Consider the following 23117-nt stretch of genomic DNA (forward strand, 5'->3'; position numbering starts at 1 on the left):
ATAAATCATATGGAGAATGACAAATATTGTATGATCTCACTTATACGTGGAATCTTTAAAAAAACAAACTCATAGAAAAAGAGATTAGATATGTGGTTACCAGAGGTCAAGTGTAGGAGAAGAGGAGAGTTAGAAAAGATGGTTCAAAAGGTACAGACCTCCAGTTACAAGAGAAATAGACACTGGGGATATGATGTACAACATGATGACTATAGCTAACACTACTAGATTGTATATTTGAAATTTGCCAAGAGAGTAAATTCTAAATGTTCTCATCACAAGGGAAAAAACTATTCTTTTTTTTTTTTTTTTTGGTATCCAAATGAGGGGATGGATGTTAACTTACTTTGATAATCATTTCACAATATATATGTCAAGTCATTATGGTATACACCTTAAACTTGTACAGTGCTGTGTGTTTATATCTCAATAAAACTGAAAAACAAACAACACTGATTACTATCTTATAGTTTGGGAGGTCAGAAGTCCGATATAAACTTCTTAGGCTGAAGACAAGGCATTGGCAGGGCTGCATCACTTCTGGAGGTTGTAGGGGGAGAATACACATCTATTCCATTGCCTTTTCTGGCTTCCAGAGACTGCCTGCATTCCTTGGCTGATGGCCCCTTCCTCCATCTTTAAAGTCAGCAGTGCAACTTCTTCGAATCTCAATCTAACATCTTCACCATCCTCCTCTGATTCTGACCATCTGCCTTCCCCTTATGAGGACCAATGTGTTTATATTGGAACCACCTAGATAATTTCCCCATCTCAAGATCTCCACCTTAATCACCTCAGCAATGTCCCTTTTAACATGTAATATAGCATAGTTGCAGATCTGGGGGATTAGGATGGGGATGGGGGGAATTATTCTGCTTACCACAGTGCTCATCTGTTATTTACATCATGATTTGGGACTGAAGAGCTACCAATAAAGTGTGAACTTGCTGCAGTTACTCAGATAATATACCATGAGAACTGAAATATGCATTCTGTGATTAGGGGCACTAGTCTTATTTAAGTAAACCATAGTAACTGGAATTTGCGTATAACTTAATCATGCATAGCAAAGGCTGCCTGTTTAAGTCCAGCTGATAAGTCAAAATGATGAGAAGATGCATAGGACTACACATCCAGAGCCACTGCTGCAGAAGATCAGGTGGAAATGACCTATATGTCTGCACTCATGTTTAGAGAAGAAGAGAAGAGCCTTCTCTTGTGCTGGATCTCAATACTGACTGCACTACAGCTTTTCTCTCTGAGAAACATGGTATAGGTAAATATGGAAAAAAAACCTCAAGAAATAATAATATAACTTCCCTCTTATCTTTGCCATCTTCTGCTTACTCCCTCTCACCCCCCAAAAAACATGTCTGAGTATTTTGTGCACTAATATGCAAGTACTAATAGTGTATTATACTTTGTTTATAAAGCAATTGTTTTTTTTAATTTCTGGTTAATAAACATAAAAGAACTTTTCTGATAACTGATTATGAAATAAGAAACATTTCCTATGTGCACAGACATTGCTGAACCTACTTAACAATGCAAACCCTAGAATAAATAATTAGGAACTCAGCTTTTGGACACTCTTAGATGAAACACAATTTAAAAAACTGAAATACTGATATACATTTCTCATAAATTCATTTTATTTCAACAGCAAGAAATTCAGTAATACACCTTTGAGGGAATTATAAAATATCATCTCTTTAGCATGGATATTCTCACCACACCACAAACACAGAAAGAGGCACTAAGAGATGGATATGGAGGTGTCTTCCTTCTCTGGCATTATTGTATTAAACTGCAGTATAAACTTCTGATCTTACAGAACAGGATACCTCTTGAAGAGGTGTAGCTTATTTTATAATATCTAAGTATTGCAAATACATTCATTGTATGAATTGAGGAGGGAAAAGGAGAAGAAACACCATTTCATGAAAATCCATTCCTGGATGACATCCATACCAAGCCTACCACTTTACAGACTTCAGAATTTATTAGCCAATGCTGCTTACAAAGACGATTCTGGCAGTCTTAATATTGGACAAAAAAATCACACACAATGCCTAACTGTGGTAGTCGATGAGAAACTAAATCTCTATCTGCCTATGGTTCCTGCTGGGGTCTGCATCACAAATGTGATGCACAGGGCTAGAAATGCCCCTGAGACAGCAGTTCCACTGTCTTCATGCTTCACATAGACGAGACCCAAAGTGCTAAGTGCATATTTCAATCATGCATTCTGAACCCGTTTAGAGCCACAAAGAGCTGGAAAAGGCGATTTCAGTCCCTCTTTGAGAGGGAATATAATCATTAAACTTGGTATTTTGCCTCAAAAAAGGTTTCTTCACATTACAGAGAATAAAGTCTGACATACATTTTGAAACTCTCACTAACATCACTATTCCACATCCATCAAGACTTGAGAGTTGGTCTTCCTGAAATACGTAAAAGGGTAATCTCTCTTCCACGTGGTTGTACCTACACCAGGCTTCCCAACAAGGACTTCATCATCTATACAATTACACATCAAAGTCCTTCAGCTCTCCCCAGCTCGCACCTATTTTCACTTTCACTTTCAGTTTCACAGAAAGTTCTACGGCACTTTCCATTTCATTCTTGACAATCTGAGCTACCTGCAAAAAAAAAAAAAAGGAGGAAAAAAAAAAGAGGTTAGCAAACTCTCTTCCCCAATCAAAGAATGTTTCCCAACCCACCACTGAGGTGATAAGCCAGACTGCAGCTCTTCACCTCATGGTTCTTAAAACTCAAAATCCAAAAAGAAATATAGACATTCCAAACTGGTCTACACTAATGAGCAGGAGCTCTGCCAGTTTCAGTGTTTTTAAACCCTCAGGAAAGGGCAAGATTCTCATATAACTTCTCCCAAACAGAAACAGCCTTGCATCAAAAGTTTCTTTAAAAATGAGTATGAAACAGAGCACTCTTAGCTCTTTCTCTACCCTTATGGACTCAACATTTATGTAGCCATCCTGGGGTTCCAGGGAAGGGTTCCAGAAACCTCATGCACCTTAACTTGACCTTCCGCATCTTAGTCTTCTATGAAATGGACGCAAACCCTGCAAAAATACCTGAACAACATCCTCTTCTGCCACTTCATATAAGAGCTCATCATGGAGTTGAAGGACGAAGAAGCCTCCTCTGATTGGGGAGAACATCCCTTGCAGTTTTCTCTTTGGTAACAATCCTATCCCATGAAAAAAGTAGGAAAACTGATCAGCATGTTACTGTGCTATAGAATAGGTTTTGTTTGTTTGTTTGTTTGTTTTTAGGGATTTTGGGAAACTCTGGAGAATTTTAATTAAGTGATTAAAATATATAAGATTTAGAACTATTAGGAAAGTATCCACTTGCTGACTTTCCACCTATCAGGTAAACTCAAAACTCTACCAGCTTCCTCCCAGAAAGGAGGAACATAACAAAGAAGTCAGTAAATGGAGTTTGAAGAACTGTTCTCCAAAAGACGTCGTCTAACTTACTTCCTATAAACAACCAATATCTCCACTTTCCATGGCACCTTTACTACCAACTTCTCTAAATAATAGCACCAGAGTAGTGTGGGGCCTGACCTCTGCCCCAGGAAAGTGAGCTGGTATTGTCTTTAGGTGGTTTATAAGGACACTCCCTGATATCTTCTTATGGCCAGAAGTGTCACTGTGGTAGAACTGGGGTTTTACCAAATGGACCACATGCAACAAATAAGTAATTATAAACCCAGGGTCCAAATGAGGACTTCAGAGACTACTTCAAGTTATGTGTTAGTCTGTATCTGTACATATTTCTGTGGACTGATCTTTCAGCATATTCTCAAAAGAGCCTATAACTCCACTGTATCAGACTTAGTTACATCTCCTAACAAGCTGGGCCTACTGATACAGATTATGCCCCACTAATCACTAAGATAAGGTTACTTTGAGTAACTGTCCTTAATCATTTCCCCATATCTCAGAGCAGTGCTTCCTCTCTGCCACCCAAATTTCCCACTGATCGTTCCAAGCAGCACAAATACGAACTTCCTTATATCTGGTGCTTCCCTCAGAGAGGGTTCTTCAGCTATCATAATCTGCAGCCCAGATTTATTCACAGGTAGTTCTTACAGGGTAAGAGAGCAAATACAGATGAGGCTGTGGCAAGCTGCTTCCATCCTAGGGCCGCAAATGCTGTGCATCGATCTGTTTGCCAGCTGACTAAAATCTTCTCTGCCCCACCAGGACCCACTTAGCTCACATCGTTGGTTATCAGGACGCTTTTCTGCTTTCCAGTCACCACACCTTCATCCTCTGGATTTCCTGTTGTGCTTTGGCTTCTGATCCCAAATGCTATGATTCTCCTGCTTCCTGTGTGGGCTGCTTCCTCGGGCTCAGCTGACCTACCACTACCTTTAACCTAGCACAAGCCCAGGAAGTGATCCTCAGGGATATATCCACATTGCCTTCCACCCACTCCAAAAACTGTTATTGTCCATATCCTCATTCTAGCCCTGTATCACTCTGCTGCGAACAGTTCTATAAATATTTCAGTCACAGATCACATCTTCCTTTTCTTTCCTTCGATTTTAAACTTAAAAGAGGTTGATAACTTCTATTTCCAAATCCCCTTAAGCACACAGTATAGTATTATCACTCAAATTAGTTTGACCACTTATTCTCCCTATAAAGAGAGAGAATGTGTTATATGTGGTATAAGTGTGGTGTGTGTGTGCACACTGATTGCCATACAAAAAATGTTGAACGAGTAGCCTTAGATATTACAGAAGGAGGTAAGACAATAAAATTAATAATCCTCATGTGATGGGCAAGTCTTTATATCTATGTATTTTTGTATGTAAATGAACATCTTTATATCTGTGTGACTATGTTATTCTCTGCAATGTATATGTATGTCTCTTCTAGAAATATGTTGACATATTGTGAGTTTATTATTATTTTCAAATGTTAATATATGTTTTTGAATTTCCTGTTTAAATTTCTAATATGGTAAATATTAGTATATGTAAACTACATAAAGAAAAGTTCTTTGGGACCCTTAGTAATGCTGAGAATATAAAGACATCATGAGACAAAAACATTTGAAAACTGCTGAAAAATAATGAGTAAAATGCTTCCCTTTTTCTTTTCTGATACAATTAATCTCACTACATTATAGCAGGGTTCTCATTTATGAACAAACCTGTTCTATCACTTTGGAGCATACTCTCCCGATGACCATGGGACTTGAAGGTTGAGCGGAAGATCTCTAACTTCTTCTGAATGTTAACTGTGGCTATTTTAACAATATCAGCTGCTGAACCTTGGATTGTTGTGTTGATAGCCTGACGCTCAGCCTATGAAAATAAATAACGAGGGCTCCATCAGATACACCTACATGGTTTCATACCTGCTTTTAGTATCCACAGATCAGTGCTCACATCTGTAACCTGGACTAAGATGTAACCCAGGACATCAACTATTAACCTGCACCCTAACAACTAGAATGATCTAGGGCTCTAGATTCTGGGCTATCGTCCACATGAAAACAGTCTAAATAGAAGAAGGCCAGATTGCTTCAGTTTAGAAATCTTCAACATTCCGTAATCAAAAACTGCATTACACATAAAATGTACTTAGTAGTTTCAAAATTATTTCACAAACATATATATCATCACTTAAAATGTACTTAGTAGTTCAAAACTATTTCACAAACATATAGATGTCCCTTAATCCCATTTTGATCTATGAATTCAAGGCAATCTCAAAAAAAATCCCAGCAGGATTTTGTGTTTGTGTAGAAATTCACATGCTGCTTCTACAATGTATATGGAAATGCAAAGAACCAAGAATAGGCAAATGCTCTTGAAAACCAAACAAAAGAACGAGGTAAGAAGACTTATTTTGTCATATATCAAGACATCTTGCAAAGCTGTATCACGAAGGCAATGTGGCACTGTCTAAAGAATGAACAAATACAACAGACAAAAATAATGTGTCTAAAAACAGATACATTCATATTTGAAAATTAATTTGTGGCAAAAGTGATACAATAAAGTAGTAGGGGGAAAGCTCAGTCTTTTCAATAAATAGTTAGGGACAACTGTATATCCTTGAGTGGGAAGGAGAAAGACGGTAACCCTCAGTCTCTCAAAATACATAAAAACCAGTTCCTGGTTGATTATAGGTATAAATGTATATGGCAAAACCAAAAGCTCCTAGTGAATATTTTCTTGAAATTGGGGTAGAGAAAACTTTGTTAAAACAGATCAAGGAAAATACTACAATAATACAAAAGATGGATAAATCCGCAGAAGCAAATGGTTCATATCTGGAATATATAAAGGACTGTCATAAATCAGTTAAAAAACAGACAATTCAAAAAAAAAAAGATAAAGACTTAAATAGACGCGCCACAAAAGAAGATATCCAAATGGACAATAAATGAAAAAGGAGCTCAACATCACTAGTCATTAGAGAAAGGCAAAGATCGGAGGGGGAGATGAACCATGATAGACTGTGGACTCTGAGAAACAAACTAAGGGTTTCAGAGTGGAGGGTGGGTAGGGAAATGGGTGAACCTGGTGATGGATATTAAGGACTGCACATATTGCATGGAGCACTGGGTGTTATACGTAAACAATGAATCTGGGAACACTACATCAAAAACTAATGATATACTGTAGGGTGACTAACATAACACAATAATTAATAAATAAACAAATAAATAAATAAATAAGGAGTGAGGCACCATTACACAGTTACCAGAATGGCTAAAAGACCAATGACAGCACGCAACGGCAAGAATGTAGATAAACAGAGCTGATGGCAATGTTAACTGGGATAACCACTCTCTAAAACTGTTAGGCAGTATATACTATAGGTATAAATGTGCTTATTCTGTGACTCACCAATTCCACTCTAAAGGTAATGAAGTTGGGCGCATATGTTTACCAAAAGACACATATAAGAATGTTCATAGCAGGTTTATTAATGATAGCTAAAACCTGGAAATAGTGAAAATTTCTGCCATCATTCAAACAGATAAATAAATTGTTGGTATGGTCCCACGTCAGTTAAATAAAGACATGAACTAGAGTTACATATGACACTAATGAATCTCACAGACCTATATTTGAGTGAAAAAAGTAAGACCCAAGAGTATATACAGTACAATTGTACTTAAATAAAATTCAGGTTCATACAAAACTACTCTATAGTTTCATGTGTGTGCTGGGGTGGGGAGTGGATAGTATTGATTTCGAGGGAACATAAAGAAGCCTTCTGGGTGCTGGAAAAGTTCTATATCATGATTGGGATGGTGGTTTTATGGGTATACACATTAAGACTTCCAGCTTTATGCTTAAGGATTTGTACCCTTTACTGCACATGTTATTTCTCCATAAAAATTTTAAAAATAAACCCAAATAACTCCCTCTCCTCTTATTTGCATAAGAATGCAAAGGCCAAACACAGTGTGGGAGAGAATATTTTCCAAAAATATAATCAATAATGAGCTCTTATATATAAGAAAAAGACGGGGGGCCTGGGTGGCTCAAATGGGTTAAGTATCTGCCTTCAGCTCAGGTCATGATCTTGGGGTCCTGGGAGTCTGCTTCTCCCTTTCCCTCAGCTCTCCTCCCACCCTTGCTGTGCGTTCTCTCTCTCTCTCAAATAAATCTTAAAAAAAAAAATTAAAAGGAAAAAGAAAACTCAACAACAAAAGATGAACAAGAAAACTTTAAAAAGTACTTTCCCAAGAAAAAATAACCTATTGGCTAATACAGATTTGTTAAATTGCTTTACCTCATTAGTATTCAAGGAAATGCAAAGTAAAACTAACAAGACACTACTTTAAACCCACCAGAATAGCTAAAATTGTATCATCTTAATAGCAACTGTTGGCAAGGATGCAGAGCAATGAGAATTGCACATGCTTCTGATAAGAGGACGACTGCTACAACCACCATAAGAAACCATTTGGCTTTGCCTACTAAAACTATTTGGCTTTACCTACTAAAATTCTATGACTTGGTCTTTACCAAACATAAATGCAAACATATGTGCACCAAGGACCTTGGACAAGAATTTTCAAATCATCAAGATTAACTCTGAGAAACAAACCAAGGGTTTTGGAAGAGAGGGGGGAGGGGATGGGTGAACCTGGAGATGGGTATTAAGGAGGGCACATATTGCATGGAGCACTAGGTGTGGTGTATAAACAATGAATCTGGAACACTGAAAAAATAAAATAAAATTTAAAAAAATAAAATAAATAATAATAATAATAAAAACTCTAAACTGGGAACCTAAATGCCCATCAATAGAAAAATAGATAAACTGTGATATATTCACATAATAGAATTAATTTATTACACTATAATAAAACAGTTACTCCAAATGAAACATGAATGACTTACCTATGCAATTTTGAGTGAAAGAAACTAGATGTAAGAATATATACACATGATATAGAAAGAGGTCAAAAATACATAAAACTATAGGCTTAGAAATAATGATAGCAATTATTCCTGGGAGGGCTGTGGGTACTGATTGGGAGCCATCAAGGGACTTTCTATGTGACTTGAGTATTGCTACACAGGTGTAGCTCTGTGATAATATACTGAAATTTACATTTGTTTCCTGTATTTTCCCGATGTATATTTTTCAATATAATAAGGGTTTAAACAAAAAGTAAAACCCCCTATGTTAAAAAGAAAAATATATATATATACTGTGATTGTTAAGTTCTCTTACATAATTATTTCCCAAAGAAAGTATTTACTCATTTATCTATATATGTTTTCTATTTTTTTCCTGGAAAGTTGACAGTGGTAAGTCAAATATTATCTATATTAAATTTGATTAATGATTAAAAAAAAAGTAAAACAAAACCAAAACCAAAATTTACTTCCGATTATGTTTATTCATAATTCAGAGGGTTTGAATTTTCTTTTATTTATTTATTTATTTATTTTTTTAGTGACAGCATGATGAATCAGTTAAAACTTTGACTCCTAAGGTTTGGCATGAAAAGGTTTACTCTCAGAGAGCCCAGATATGGACCCTCAATTCTATGGTCAAATAATCTTCAACAAAGAAGGAAAAAATATACATTGGAAGAAATACAGTCTCTTCAATAAATGGTGCTGGGAAAATTGGACAGCTATATGTAGAAGAATGAAACTCGACCGTTTTCTTATGCCATACACAAAGATAAACTCAAAATGGATAAAAAGACCTCAACGTGAGGCAGCAATCTGTCAGATCCTAGAGGAGAACATAGGCAGTAACATCTTCGACATTGGCCACAGCAACTTCTTTCAAGATATGTCTCCAAAGGCAAAGGAAACAAAAGAGAAAATGAGTTTGTGGGACTTCGTCAAGATGAAAAGCTTCTGCACAGCAAAGGAAATAGTCAACAAAACAAAGAGGCAACCCACAGAATGGGAGAAGATATTCACAAATAACACTACAGACAAAGGGCTGATACCCAAGATCTATAAAGAACTCCTCAAACTCAACACACACAAAACAGAAAACCATGTCAAAAAATGGGTAGAAGACATGAACAGACAGTTTTCCAAAGAAGAAATACAAATGACTAACAGGCACATGAAAAAATGTTCATCATGATTAGCAATCAGGGAGATTCAAATCAAAACCACATTGAAATACCACCTTACACCAGTTAGAATGGCCAAAATTAACAAGACAAGAAACAAGTGTTGGAGAGGATGTGGAAAAAGGGGAACCCTCTTACACTGTTGGTGGGAATGCAAGTTGGTGCAGCCACTTTGGAAAACAGTGTGGAGATTCCTTTAGAAATGAAAAATAGAGCTTCCCTATGACCCTGAAATTGCACTACTGGGTATTTACCCCAAATATATAGATGTAGTGAAAAGAGGGGCCACCTGTTACCACAATGTTCATAGCAGCAATGGCCACAGTAGCCAAACTGTGGAAAAAACCAAGATGCCCTTCAACGGACGAATGGATAAAGAAGATATGGTCCACGCCTACAGTGGAGTATTATGCCTCCATCAGAAATGATGAATACCCAACTTTTATAACGACATGGACGGGACTGGAAGAGATTATGCTGAGTGGAATAAATCAAGCAGAGAGAGTCAAGTATATGGTTTCACTTACTTGTGGAGCATAAAGAATAACAGTGAGGATGTTGGGAGTTAGATAGGAGAAGTGAGGTGGGGGAAATCGGAGGGGGGAGACAAACCATGAGAGATTGGACTCAGAAACAAGCTGAGGGTTTTGGAGGGCAGGTAGGTGGGGGGATGGGTGAGCCTGGTGGTCGGTACTATGGAGGGCACATATTGCATGGAGCACTGGGTGTGGTACATAACAATGAATTTTGGAACACTGAAAAGAAATAAAATGAAAAAAAAAAGAAAAGGCTTATTCTCACAACTTTAGGTGCAAAAATATTAATTTTAAAAAACTTACAGGGTTCATTTACATATATGACTTTATCTACCATTTTTCATAATGTAAATCCCAAGAAACATAACTCCTGTTAGATCAAGTCTAAATTTTTCAGCCTGCCATTAAAAGCCTTCCACTAGCTGGCTCCATTTGACCAACAGAAAATTATCTACCCTTAAGTGACAACTGATTTAGAGATATGGTAAAAGCCTGATAAATATTTGATATCTACTTATATGGGAGACTACAGAGTGAAGAAATAACAAAAAGCCAACTATTCCTCCATGGTCCCTAAGAGCATTAGTGCTCTGAAGGTTTTCAGCTCCAGACAGAAGTTCAGCAGGATGGGGCTGGGAATTTTCAATACATGCAATGTGTAGTGGTCACTGACATGCAAAAGTATGGGAGAAGATGAAATACAAGCAGTTTAAACAGGAAGATGTGGGCTATAATAAATTTAAATGTTCAGATGCATAGAATACTTTTGTGGATCCCAATGATTTCAGAGTTTTTAATAATAATTTGAATACATGCCATCAATAAATACTTAAAATGGTGCTAAAAAAAACAGCCTTCTCCAATATTTTGGATATCCTAATAACCTCTGTCGAGCCAGTGCTTTTAAAACAAATACACAAGTAGAATGAACCAAAAATGAATGAACCACATTTAATGGTTGGCTAATCTCTAAAAACATTGGCAATTTGGTGTGGTATGACAACTGATATGATAACTGAAACAAAGAACAACTAACAGATGTAAAAATTAAATTTATAACTTGTTAGCAAAACAACTAAGTAACTGGTTTACTGAAAAAGAACATCTTTAAAGTATTTGAAGTATTACTAAGTGAACCCATATTTAAATTGGTCTCCTAAAGACTGTGTTCAGCAAATACAGGAATGAGCCATCACTTCAAAATCCTTAGTGAAACAGAAGATCCAATTAATACGCTATTCATCCCTAAGAGGAAAATCATCTGTGTTTAGTCTACAGAAAAAGAATATGTCATTAAAATACTAAGTTAAAAATCCAGAGACATTTCAACATACGTGAGCTTTATGATAAGGGTTGTTGTCATTGATTCCTGGTAAATATCTACGCCTTCCCAAAATGGTCTGAACAAACCCACTTCTTTTACAATTTTTCACTGTCTCTTTCATGAAATGATTAATGCCTACAAAGAAAACACAAAAATAATTATAACCAAAGTCCATTCTTAAGCTCATTCACTAGCTTCAATATAGTGAAATATGCCAAAACCCTACCATGATTCTTCAAATTATATTGCATCATCAAAATTTCACATGTAAACTTTCATTCCCTTTTTGCATATAAACTTTTCATTCCCTTTTTGTTTATATGCAAAACCTTGCATATAAACTTTCATTTCCTTTTTGCAGACTCAGAAAGTTAGATACTAAAGGGACTTTAGAAATGACATACTCTAGGGCACCCGGGTGGCTCAGTGGGTTAAGCCACTGCCTTCGGCTCAGGTCATGATCTCAGGGTCCTGGGATCGAGTCCTGTATCGGGCTCTCTGCTCAGCAGGGAGTCTGCTTCCCTCTCTTTCTCTCTCTGCCTGCCTCTCTACTTGAGACCTCTGTCTGTCAAATAAATAAATAAAATCTTAAAAAAAAAATGACATACTCTAACTCTATCACGAACAAAAAACATTAAACTAAACTCCAGAACAAGAGCAGGTACTAAAACCTAGGATCTTAAGACTATTCCATGGTACTTTTCACAGGCTTCTATTCTTTGATTGTGTTAATCTTTTACTCTTTGGTCTTACCACTTCCAGGCTGCAAACATTAACAGCTCCTTGTTAGCATCTAAGCTACAATCCAAATAGGACCTTACTGCAATTAATACACAAATAATAAATACTTCATTAGGAATATATACAATTCACTTTTTAAAAGTTTAAAAAGACTATGTATAGTATACTATTGAAACACATTCATATTCCCTTTGCAATATAGGCTCATTATTATGTCCTATAGATCTTTAGGGTGAGTGTGTTGTTCCAGGCCAGCCAATGTCTTCACTGCTCATTCCTGTCTCTGAGTTAGAGAAGTCTTCTCTAACTGATCTTTTTTTTTTTTTTAAAGATTTTATTTATTTATTTGACAGAGAGAAATCACAAGTAGGCAGAGAGAGAGAGAGAGAGAGAGGGAAGCAGGCCCCCTGCTGAGAAGAGAGTCCAATGCGGGACTCGATCCCAGGATCCTGGGATCATGACCTGAGCTGAAGGCCAAGTCTTAACCCACTGAGCCACCCAGGCACCCTAACTGATCTATCTTTATTCATATGTGCAGTCTCTGCTTTCTCACAGCTCTGCTCATCCTAAATAATAAACACTAATAACTCCTAACTAAAACACCTCATTTGAGGATTTCCATGTGTGGCTGGCACAGGAGAGACATTTGAGGAGACTGTGGGTGAAAGGAAGGAGAGAAAACCCTGTCAACTGAAGCTGTTGGTGATATTCAACCACCAGCGTAAGAATTTTAGAAAGCAATAAGGCTGTCACCTTTTTCTAAGAATTACTGTGTTACTATTGAGAGAAGAGCAAAGAAAATGATGAGATTGAAGAGAATACATCTCTACAAATTCTCTTACCTTACGATTGTCAGAGGCCCTCAAATATTCAGAGGCTGAAAGAACTACTTTTAAAAAAGCAACCAAAGGGAAGGGTGGGGGGAGGCAAAGCAGGAAACAGATTCTCAACTCTAGAGAACACATTGATGGTTACCAGAAGGGAGGTGGGTGAGGGATGGGTGAGTAGGAAAGGGGATTAAGAAGTGTACTGTGATGAGCACCAGGTGATGGATGTATGAAAGTGTTGAATCACTGTATTGCACACCTGAAACTAATATTATACTGCATGTTAACTAACTGGAATTTACATAAAAACAAAAAAATCATTCCTGTTATACAGTTTACATACAGTAGAAGTAACCCACATTAGGTGAATAGCTAGATGCATTTTAACAAAGGTACACTACAAGATATGAAACATTTTTATCACCTTTACAGTCAGCCCCCCATTATCAGCCTCAAACTCTCACTGATCTGCTTTAAAACACTATATTTTAGTCTTTCATGGTCTTAAAATTCATAAAAATTGACTTATACTGTACATTCTTATTTGAGTTTGTTTTCTTTTGCTAAGTAGTATTCCATAGCGGAGATACGCCAAAATTTGTTTATCCATGATCCTGTTCATAGACATTTGGTTGTTAGGAATAAAAATGCTATAACATTTACATACAAGTCTTTCTTTGGATATGTTTTCATTTTTCTTGGATAAATATGCAATAGTAAAGTTGCAGGATCACATTATTGTTTCACTCTATATAAAAGAGTCATAGCATTTTCCAAAGTGGTTGTACCATTTTACAACTCAACCAGCAATGTAAAAAAAATAGTGTTTTTTATTTTAGCCATTCTAGTGTTTTTGTAATGATATCTCTTTGTGGTTTTAATTTGCTTTTCCCTGATGACTACTGATAATGTTCGACGTGGTCATTCATTTATCTTTTTTTGTCTGTTCATGTAAGGGCCTGGTTAGCCAGAGGAACTTAGTTGCAAACCCCAGATATCGGGACAGGCCAGGCCGGATGGAGACATCCAATCAGTGGGGCGCGCATATATTTACTGTGGTGAATTGAAATCCCATTGGCCACCTGTGTGTGGGCTGGGCTCAACCACCTATATAAAGGTTAGTCTGTGAGGCTGAGGAGTAGTAGGAGGAGTTAGAATAGCTAGAATAGCCATTGGGATAGCCTTAGGGTAGTCTTCGGGAGAGTCGGAGGTCGTTGTCATCATGGTCGTCGGGAGCATCGAGGTCATCCTGGTCATCGTAGTCGTAGGCAGTGGTGCCGCAGCGAACAGACTCGCCGCCAGCAGCCTTGCCACCCAGCGGCCTCGCCACCCTAGTCGTGGTGCTGCTGCGAGTGGCCACGCCAGAGCCGCATCATTCTGGGGAGTGGCTCCCTCCGGGGAGCGGCCTCGTCAGCAGCGGCCTCATCCTGGGAATGGCCTCGTCTAGAGTGGCCTCTTCTTGGGAGTGGCCCCATCCAGGGAATGGCCTCGCCGGCGAGCGGCCTTGTCCGGAGTGACCTTGTCGGGGGTCGTCATTGTCGCCTCTTCCAGTGGCCTCGTCTGGGGAGTGGCCTCGTCAGTAAGCGGCCCCGTCCTGGGAACGGCCTTCTGGGGAGCGGCCTTGTTGGGGTCATCGTTGTCCTCTCTTCGTAAGAGATGCCCTCTACCAGTCAGTTTGATTTTCGATGCTTGGCATGAAATAAAGCTTTGTTTGATTTTCGCTTTGTGTCAGTCTCGTTCCTTTGATCACAGACCCTAACAGTTCACATCTTTTGGCCTTTATTTTATTGGATTGTTTGCCTTCTCAGCATTGGGTTATAAGAGTGTTTTATATATTCTTGATGCAAGTTCATTAGACAACAGAAACTGTAAATATCTTCTCTTTTGTGGCTTGTCCTTAGATTTGCTTAATGGTGTCTTTTACCTATGTTTGCATTTTATGTTTAATTTGGTGTAATTATCACCAAAGAAATCTTTGCCTACCTCAATGTCACAAAGTTTTCTTCTCCTATTTTCTTCTGGAAGATTTATAATTTTAGCTTTTACTTTTGAATCTATGCTCCATATGAAGCTAACTTTGGAATATAGTATAATAGTTGAAGTTCATTTTTTTCCCATACTTGTCTCCAGTTGTTCTAGAACCAATTGTTGACATGACCATCTTTGCTCCATTGAGTTACCATGGTGACTGTTGAAAATAAATCCACCATATACGTATAGGTCTATTTCTGAACCATTTATTGTGATCCATTTTTTCCTATGTCTACTCTTATGCCTACTTTGATTACTGTAGTTTTATGTTAAGTTTTGAACCCAGGGAGTGTTAGCACTCAACATAGTATTTTTCCCCCCCAAATTTTCCTAGTTATTCCAGGTCCTTTAAATTTCCATTTAAATTTAAGATCAATTTGTCAAATTCGACACAAAAATCTAATGGACTATTGACTGGAATTAAATTGAATCTATAGGACAATTTTTAGAAAATTGTCATCACAATAATATTGTACTTTCTAATAACATGGTAAACTTCACATTTATCTAAGTATCTTCAATTTCTTTCAGGATTGTTTTAGAATTTTCAGTAAAGTCTTACACATACTGTTGAATTTATCCCACATATTTCATGTATTTTGATGTTATCATAATGGTTTTATTTTTACTCCATTCACTAATTACTAGTATACAAAAATCCAAATGATTTTTAAAAATTAACTTTATATGGGGATGGGGCACCTGGGTGGCTCAGTGGGCTAAGCGGCTGACTTTGGATCAGGTCATGATCTCAGGATCCTGGGATCCAACCCTGCATCAGGCTCTACACTGAGGAGGGAGTCTGCTTTCCCCTCTCCCTCTTCCACTCCCCCAACCCCTGCTTGTGCTCTCTCTCAAATAAATAAATAAAATCTTAAAAAAAAAAAAAAAACCCTTGTACAGTGGGACATTTTTAAATGTAGTTATTTGCTCTAATAGTTGTTTCATAGAATTCAAATGATTTTCTATGTATAAGATCATGTCATATGTGAATAAAGTTTTCTTTGGGGACTGAGGTCAGGGCTGATTACAAAGGGTATGAAGTTGGGGACTGAAGTAACTTTCTGGGATGATATGGTCATGATTCCATATCCAGGTTGTGGTGTAGGTTATAGGACTCTGTGCATTTGCAAAAACTTATACAAATATACATCTAAAAAGGGTAAATTTTACTGTTATGTAAATTATACCTCAATAAATTGCCAAAAGACAAGATAATTTAAAACAATAATACTCAAACTGCTCTTGTTCTTTCACAGTTCCTGGTACATTTAATCAATGGTTTATTGCTTCGAATTGAAGCTATTAAACCTAAAGCATAGCACAATTTCAAGGTTTTATGGCATATTCACAATGACAAACTAGCATATACAAAAATTGGGGTTTTTTTAATCCCATTTTTGTTCCTATTTTTATGAAAGAAGACCATCTTAGTAAATAATCATAAGGATTGTTATTTAATTAACAATATCTGGTGAAAACTTCTCAGTAATAGAAATGTTAACAGAAAATTTTTAGCACTATTTTTTCAATTAATATGGCAAGATAATTGACTAGTATCTAGAAGAAAACAATATTTAATGTTTCTTTACCTGTATATCTGGATTTGAAGGAATCAATATAGCAAGCAGCATCATTTTCTTTAATGCCCATCTGCTCTGCCAAAGATTTAGCACCCATTCCATAAATGATTCCATAGCAAATCTGAAAAGGAGTCATCACACTCAATAAGTAAATTAGAGGTCATAACTACATAAGCTGCAAATATAAAAAGTTGATCAGAATTGAAATTTGGTAAGCTTTTTATTTCATAGTGTGTCAAATAAATGATTAGATATGCTTTGGGTAGGTTAAACTCATAGAACCTGATATCCAGTGAACATCTTTTCTCTTTTTTGCCTTTTAACAATACTTTGAGGCTGGGGGAGGAAGAAAAGAACGTGAATAAATATGACTGTGTGTGTGTTTTAAGAAACTAATCCTAGTGATTTAAAAGGGAAGATTTGGTTCTGACTCTTTGTCATGTATCCAGTAGTCTTCAGAGCAGCTTTCTACTCCTAAAATAGCACATTAACTTCTGCTTAGAGAAGTGCCCAGGAGTCAGGAAAGAGAAGCATTACAAAAATTCCTCTCCTGGCTCTTGCATAGGACAGAGCAGGAAGAGAAGGCTTCAGGGTTGGATAATAGGGAATACTTCACTGGAAATAAATATGCTTCCCACCACACCACCTCCTAATATCCCACAACTGCAGAATTCAGTTGGGCTAAACAAATTCCTGAGGAAATTTTGGGAGTAATAGGAATAGTTAAAATAGGTCAGTAGGAAATTGTAAATTTAATAATAAGTATTGTCTGGGTTTAAATCCTAGTTGCATAATTTATAAGATTATCTTGCAGAAGCTACCTAAATTCTTATACCTCGATTTCTTCATCCATGAGGATAGTAATACCTGCATCATGGAATTGTTTAATTACTAAATTATTACCTCTTAAGTGATCAGAAAACTAGCATAAAGCAAGTTCATATAAATGTCATTAAATATAATTTTAAAAGATAGCTTGTAAAAGATGATTATCAGAGTCCCAAGCTACTTTTAATGTGATAAAATAACTAGAAGTTTTTGTCCTTTCCCTGTCTTTTTTAATACATTGAGAAAGATTTTTTTTCCTCCTTTTATCTTTTCCTTTTAGGTGTTTCTACATTTTATTTTACTGTGACTTTTCTTTTTTTTTTTTTTTTTTTAAACTTGGGTAGTACATAGCACTGGCTGAGATCTCAGCCAGACCCAAGGAGTAGATAGTGCAGAGCATAAACACTATTAAGTCATGCAAGAACTTATGAAAAAGAGGCAGATATCATCAGTGGATGAGTGTTTGGGTGATAAAGTCAGAATGTCTAAGTTCTGCCATTTTGAGCTCATCCTGACTCCACCACTTATAGCTGTATGATCTTAAGCAAATTACTAACTTCTGATGCTTCTCTTTATGCCTATTTAAAATGGGAACAATAATTATACCTATTTCATGGGTTTATTATGAAGGTTAAGTACTGGAACATTACCTCTTTATCCAGGGTTCGATTCTTGTTGAATGCAGGAACCCAGAGATTATTAAACAGAGAGGGCAAAGCTGGTTTTCTAAGAATGGAAGAAACGTGCTGGTGCTAAACAGGCAATGGTGAGAGGAAGGGTTTCATATCTAATGAGCCAGTGAAGACTTAAAGCTCTGAGTAACTAGAAGTATAAATGCAAAACTAACACAGCAGGATCTTAAAGGTGGGAGTGATGGTCTTTTGCCGCAGCCAGCAATCCTATTTTCTCAAAAATGGCATCAGATTTCCCACAGGCCAAGTGGTGAAAGAAGTATCAGTGTCAATAGCGGCCAGAAAATGGTATAAATGTGGCCTTTGACTTTCTCTGTGCATGACAGTCATCCAGGAGTAGGAACTAAGATGGACCCACTTGAAAAGTCCAAGGAAAGTATAAAGTTTGAAATCTGGATTAGCTAACCAATGACCTCAAAAAATGAAAAAGCTTATCAGTTATTAATTATAATCCACAGTTCAGTGATTTTTTTCAATAAACATTTAGAGAACACCTGTAAAAATAAAAAGATGAAAATGTTTACAGATGAGAAAGACATTTTTTTTAAAATACACAAACATACACATAAATAACAACTACTACCACCAAGATATCTACCACTAATGTGGTTGGCTTTCCTTATGTGAGGTAGCCTCAGACAAAGTCTATCTGATTCTTTCTACTGACTCTATGAAGAAGAGTATAATGAATACCATGAGACAAGCTCAGCTGAATATGGTTTGAAAGATCCACAGATGGAGAAATCATCATTCTTCAATTGCAAATAACCAAGGCATTTAAAAAATTTTTTTAATCATTAAAATTCTCATATATGTTAAACATGTTCACCTGCTTTGCTTGTTGCCTCAGATCATCCCCAACAGACTCTGGCTCAATCATCTTCCACTCAGCTGCAATACTCCTGAAAACATCAGCTCCAGTGTTTAATACTTGAATGAGGCGACGATCGTGGGATAAATGAGCCAAGATCCTCAGTTCAAGTTGAGAGTAATCAGCAGCTAATATTAAGCCACCTGAAATAGAAATGTTTTAGAAAAGCTGGTACAAAGATAAGTCCACATTTTATACAGTTGAGCAGGATGACAAAAATTTAGTTCTAACTTAGAACCATAAGATTAGGGGAAGGGAGGGAAAACTGAAGGGGAGGAAATCAGAGAGGGAGACAAACCAGAAAAGACTCCACGAAACAAACAGGGTTACAGAAGGAGAGGGGTTGGGGGATGGGATAACTGGGTGATGGGTATTAAGGAGGGCACATGTGGTGATGAGAGCTGGGTGTTATATGCAACTAATAAATCACTGAACGTTATATCAAAAACTAGTAATGTACTATATGTTGGCTAACTGAACATTAAAAAAAAAAAAAAGACATTATGTGCCCAAAAGTTAAAATCTTGCTCTTAATGTGATGCAATTCAGTTCTGCAACTTAATTTTTTTTCTGTTCAGCTTTCAAGAATATGTGATTTGTGACCCCTGACTTCTGCCCCTTAAACCACTATGCTAGTGCTTTCCTCAGTGTTTCTGCAGCCTCTGACACATAATCTAAAGTGGTCCTTTTGTGCCTCTTCCACATAGCACAGAGCCATTAGGCATGGGATACTTAATTTTCTTTTGCATTCTATGCAAAACATTTGCCTGGGTGGCTCAGTCAGTTAAGCATCTGCCCTCAACTCAGGTCATGATCCCAGGATCCTGGGATTGAGCCCCGTGTCACCCTCCCTGACCAGCAGGGAGCCTCTCCCTCTGCCTGCCGTTCTGCCTACTTGTGCTCTCTCTTCAAATAAATAAATAAAACATTAAAAACAACAACAACAACAAAAAAACCTTTGCACAGTTCTGGTACTTCATAGCTCCTTAAATAGTTGTTGAATGAATGAAGAAACTGGTTTGCAATGTGTGTACATTTTAAGTGGGCCTGAAAGAAACATATGCTCTGCTTTGACAATAAAAACATTCAGTGGACTGTGGACTCTGAGAAACAAACTGAGGGTTTTGGAGGCGGGGTGGAGGGGTTGGGTGAGCCTGGTGGTGGGTGTTAACGAGGGCACGTTTGCATGGAGCACTGGGTGTGATGCATAAACAATGAATCTTGGAACACTGAAAAAATAAAATAAAGTTTAAATTTAAAAAATTAAAATTAAAAAAAGAAAAAAAATTCAGTGGAAACAGTCAAGGGGTTGATATGTGGAGGATTACTTAGAGAATTCAGAGTTTACCTATGTAATGGAAATGACTGGATTAGATACACATGGCAAAAATAAAATTAAAAAGATTGTGGCTAAGAAAAAAGGAGGGAAAATGCGACAGATATGACCACACACTCATTGCCATATTATAAAAAAGGCATGCTACAAATCAAGAACAAGAGAAAATATAAAGAAGCATTCACAGAAACAATCAAAAGAACCTTAAACATACTAAAGAATGCTCAACTTCATTCACAATAAAAGAAATGTGAACTAAAACTATAGGAAGAAACAATTTTTCTCTACTTAAACTGCAAAAATCCAGAAATTAGGTGGCACATTCTGTGGCAAGGTAGAGAAAAAAACACTGTTATTGGGAACTAAATGGTTACTGCCCCCTATTACAATGCAATTCAACAATATCTACCAAAATTGATCAGGTTTACTCTGTGAATCAGCAGACCCACAGTTTGTTACACAGATGACCTGCACAGAGATTAAACTGGTTTACGTTCAAATTTATTTACTGATAATCAAAACTCTCCACTACAAAAACATTAAATGAAAAAAGGCACATAACAGTGTATCTGGAATCTTTATTTTTGTGTAAGAATAGGAGGAGAAAATATTACATATTCATATTTGCATATACTGCATAGAAAATACAAGAATATATAAGAAACTCATATAGGAGGTCGTCTAGAAGAGCTATAGGCAATAGGATAGCTAGGACATGAAAGGAAGCGAACTTCTTAATACATACCTTTTATATATTTTGATTTTGAAACTATGTGAATGAATAAACAATATTAAAAACATATAATATTTAAAACAAATGACCACAATTTTTATGGCCTTCCTGCCATAAAATAAGAAAAAACTGACAAATCTGTTCTCAGATGTTAGAATAGACAGTGCAGGACTACAATCTCTAAGAAGCAGGGAGGAGAGAGGGGACAAGGTGAGCCATGCAATAGTCTCAGATTTCTGAAAGGAGGAATTTACCAGAACACATTGCAGTGAAGGAGAGATGAAACAAAGCACTATGATCTGAGCTGAGGAAGCAGAGGCTAGAGTTTGTGCCTACCAAGGAGGCTAGAATTTATGGTAATTTGACCAAATACTGAAGGAGCAAAAAGTTCAGAAAACCAGACCAAAAAACCATACTAAAGAAATAACTGCTACCAAAGAAACAGCCACCATCACATAGTTGTCAGCTGAACAACTACTTGAACAACAATCTCTTGAACGTTGAGAGATGTTCAAGCTGTGACCAGACCAAGTAGACAGACCTTGTTAACATGTTGAGCACCAAGTAGAGACCTCAACAAGGCCACAGCTTACAATCGGGGCTAATCTGGCCCTAGAAAAAAAGCCACTTTAAACATTTGCTAACAAAGCTTTAAAAGTCACAAAATGATCAAGATGAATGTGAAAGTAATTGTCTGGCAGAGGAAAATGTTATTAATGACATTTATTATGACAGTTATTATTAAAGACTACAAAATCCCAAATCAATAATGTAGCAACCATAATGTCCAGCACACAATTTAAAAAAAATACTAGACATAAGAAGATCCAGGAAAATGTGACTCTGAGCAGGAGAATATTTAATCAATATAAAAATGACCCCAAAATTAAGAGATAGTGGAATTTTAAGTAGCTACCATAGATAATGTTCAGGAATTTAAAGAAATATGCATATAATGATGTAATAAATAGTGAATTTCTGTAAGGTAATAAAAACCAGACAAAAAATCAAATGAAAATTCTAAAGCTAAAAATGCAATATGTGAAATGTAAAATTAACTAGAAGGATATGACAGCAATTAGACACTGTAGAAGACAAATCCATGAACATATTTAAGAGTCAATAGAAAGTATACATTGTAGCACAGGATTTTAAAAAAAAAGGAGGGAGAATAAAAAAGAAAAAAGTTTTAGTCACCTGTGGGGCAATACCAAGTGGTATTACATATGTATATTTGGAGCAAAAAGAAGAAAGGAAAGAGGAGAGAGAAATGAACAAAAAATATTACAAGTGGGACATCTGGGTGGCTCAGTTGTTTAAGTGTCTGACTCTTGGTTTTAGCTAAGGTCATGATCTCATAGGTCATGGATCAAGTCCTGCATGGGGTTTTGTGCTCAGCTGGGGAGTCTTTTTGATGATTCTCTCCCTCTGCCCCACCCCCATGCTTGCACACGCCTCTCTCTTATTCTCTTTCAAATAAATAAATCTCTTAAAAAAATTACAAGGTGGGGGGGGCACCTGGGTGGCTCAGTGGGTTAAGCCTCTGCCTTTGGCTCGGGTCATGATCTCAGGATCTTGGGATCAAGCCCCACATGGGGCTCTCTGCTTGGCGGGGAGCCTGCTTCTCCCTCTTTCTCTGCCTACCCCTCTGTCTACTTGTGATTGCTCTGTCAAATGAATAAATAAAATCTTAAAAAAAAATTATAAGAGGGGTACCTAGGTGATTCAGTTGGTTAAGCACCTGCCTTTGGCTCAGGTCATGATCCCAGGATCCTGGGATTGAGCCCTTCATTGGGCTCCCTGTTTGGCATGAAGCCTGCTTCTCCCTCTCCCTCTGCTTCTCTCTCTCTCAAATAAATCAACAAAATATTAAAAAAAAAAATAAGAGAATATAAAAAATTTAAAAATTACAAGAAATAATGGTTGAAAATGTTTCAAATTTACTGAAAAATATAAGCACATATATTTAAGAAAAAGACTAAGCCAACTTAGGATAT

At 36.9% G+C, this 23117-nt stretch overlaps 1 protein-coding gene across 1 annotated transcript in view; it reads right to left on the bottom strand.

Moving 5' to 3' along the window:
• Positions 1-1630: 1630 nt before the first annotated feature.
• Positions 1631-23117, bottom strand: part of POLQ (DNA polymerase theta) — a 130129-nt gene continuing 108642 nt past the window's right edge. Inside the window, exons 25-30 of the mRNA XM_059391041.1 lie at positions 19010-19194; positions 16670-16781; positions 11489-11613; positions 5197-5350; positions 3099-3214; positions 1631-2642 (exon numbers count right to left, since the gene is read on the bottom strand). Of these exons, the coding sequence (XP_059247024.1) occupies positions 2529-2642; positions 3099-3214; positions 5197-5350; positions 11489-11613; positions 16670-16781; positions 19010-19194 (806 nt within the window). The 3' untranslated portion in view covers positions 1631-2528. The remainder of the gene's footprint in view (positions 2643-3098; positions 3215-5196; positions 5351-11488; positions 11614-16669; positions 16782-19009; positions 19195-23117) is intronic.

Source organism: Mustela nigripes, chromosome 2 (genome assembly GCF_022355385.1).
Source record: "Mustela nigripes isolate SB6536 chromosome 2, MUSNIG.SB6536, whole genome shotgun sequence".
NCBI lineage: Eukaryota > Metazoa > Chordata > Mammalia > Carnivora > Mustelidae > Mustela > Mustela nigripes.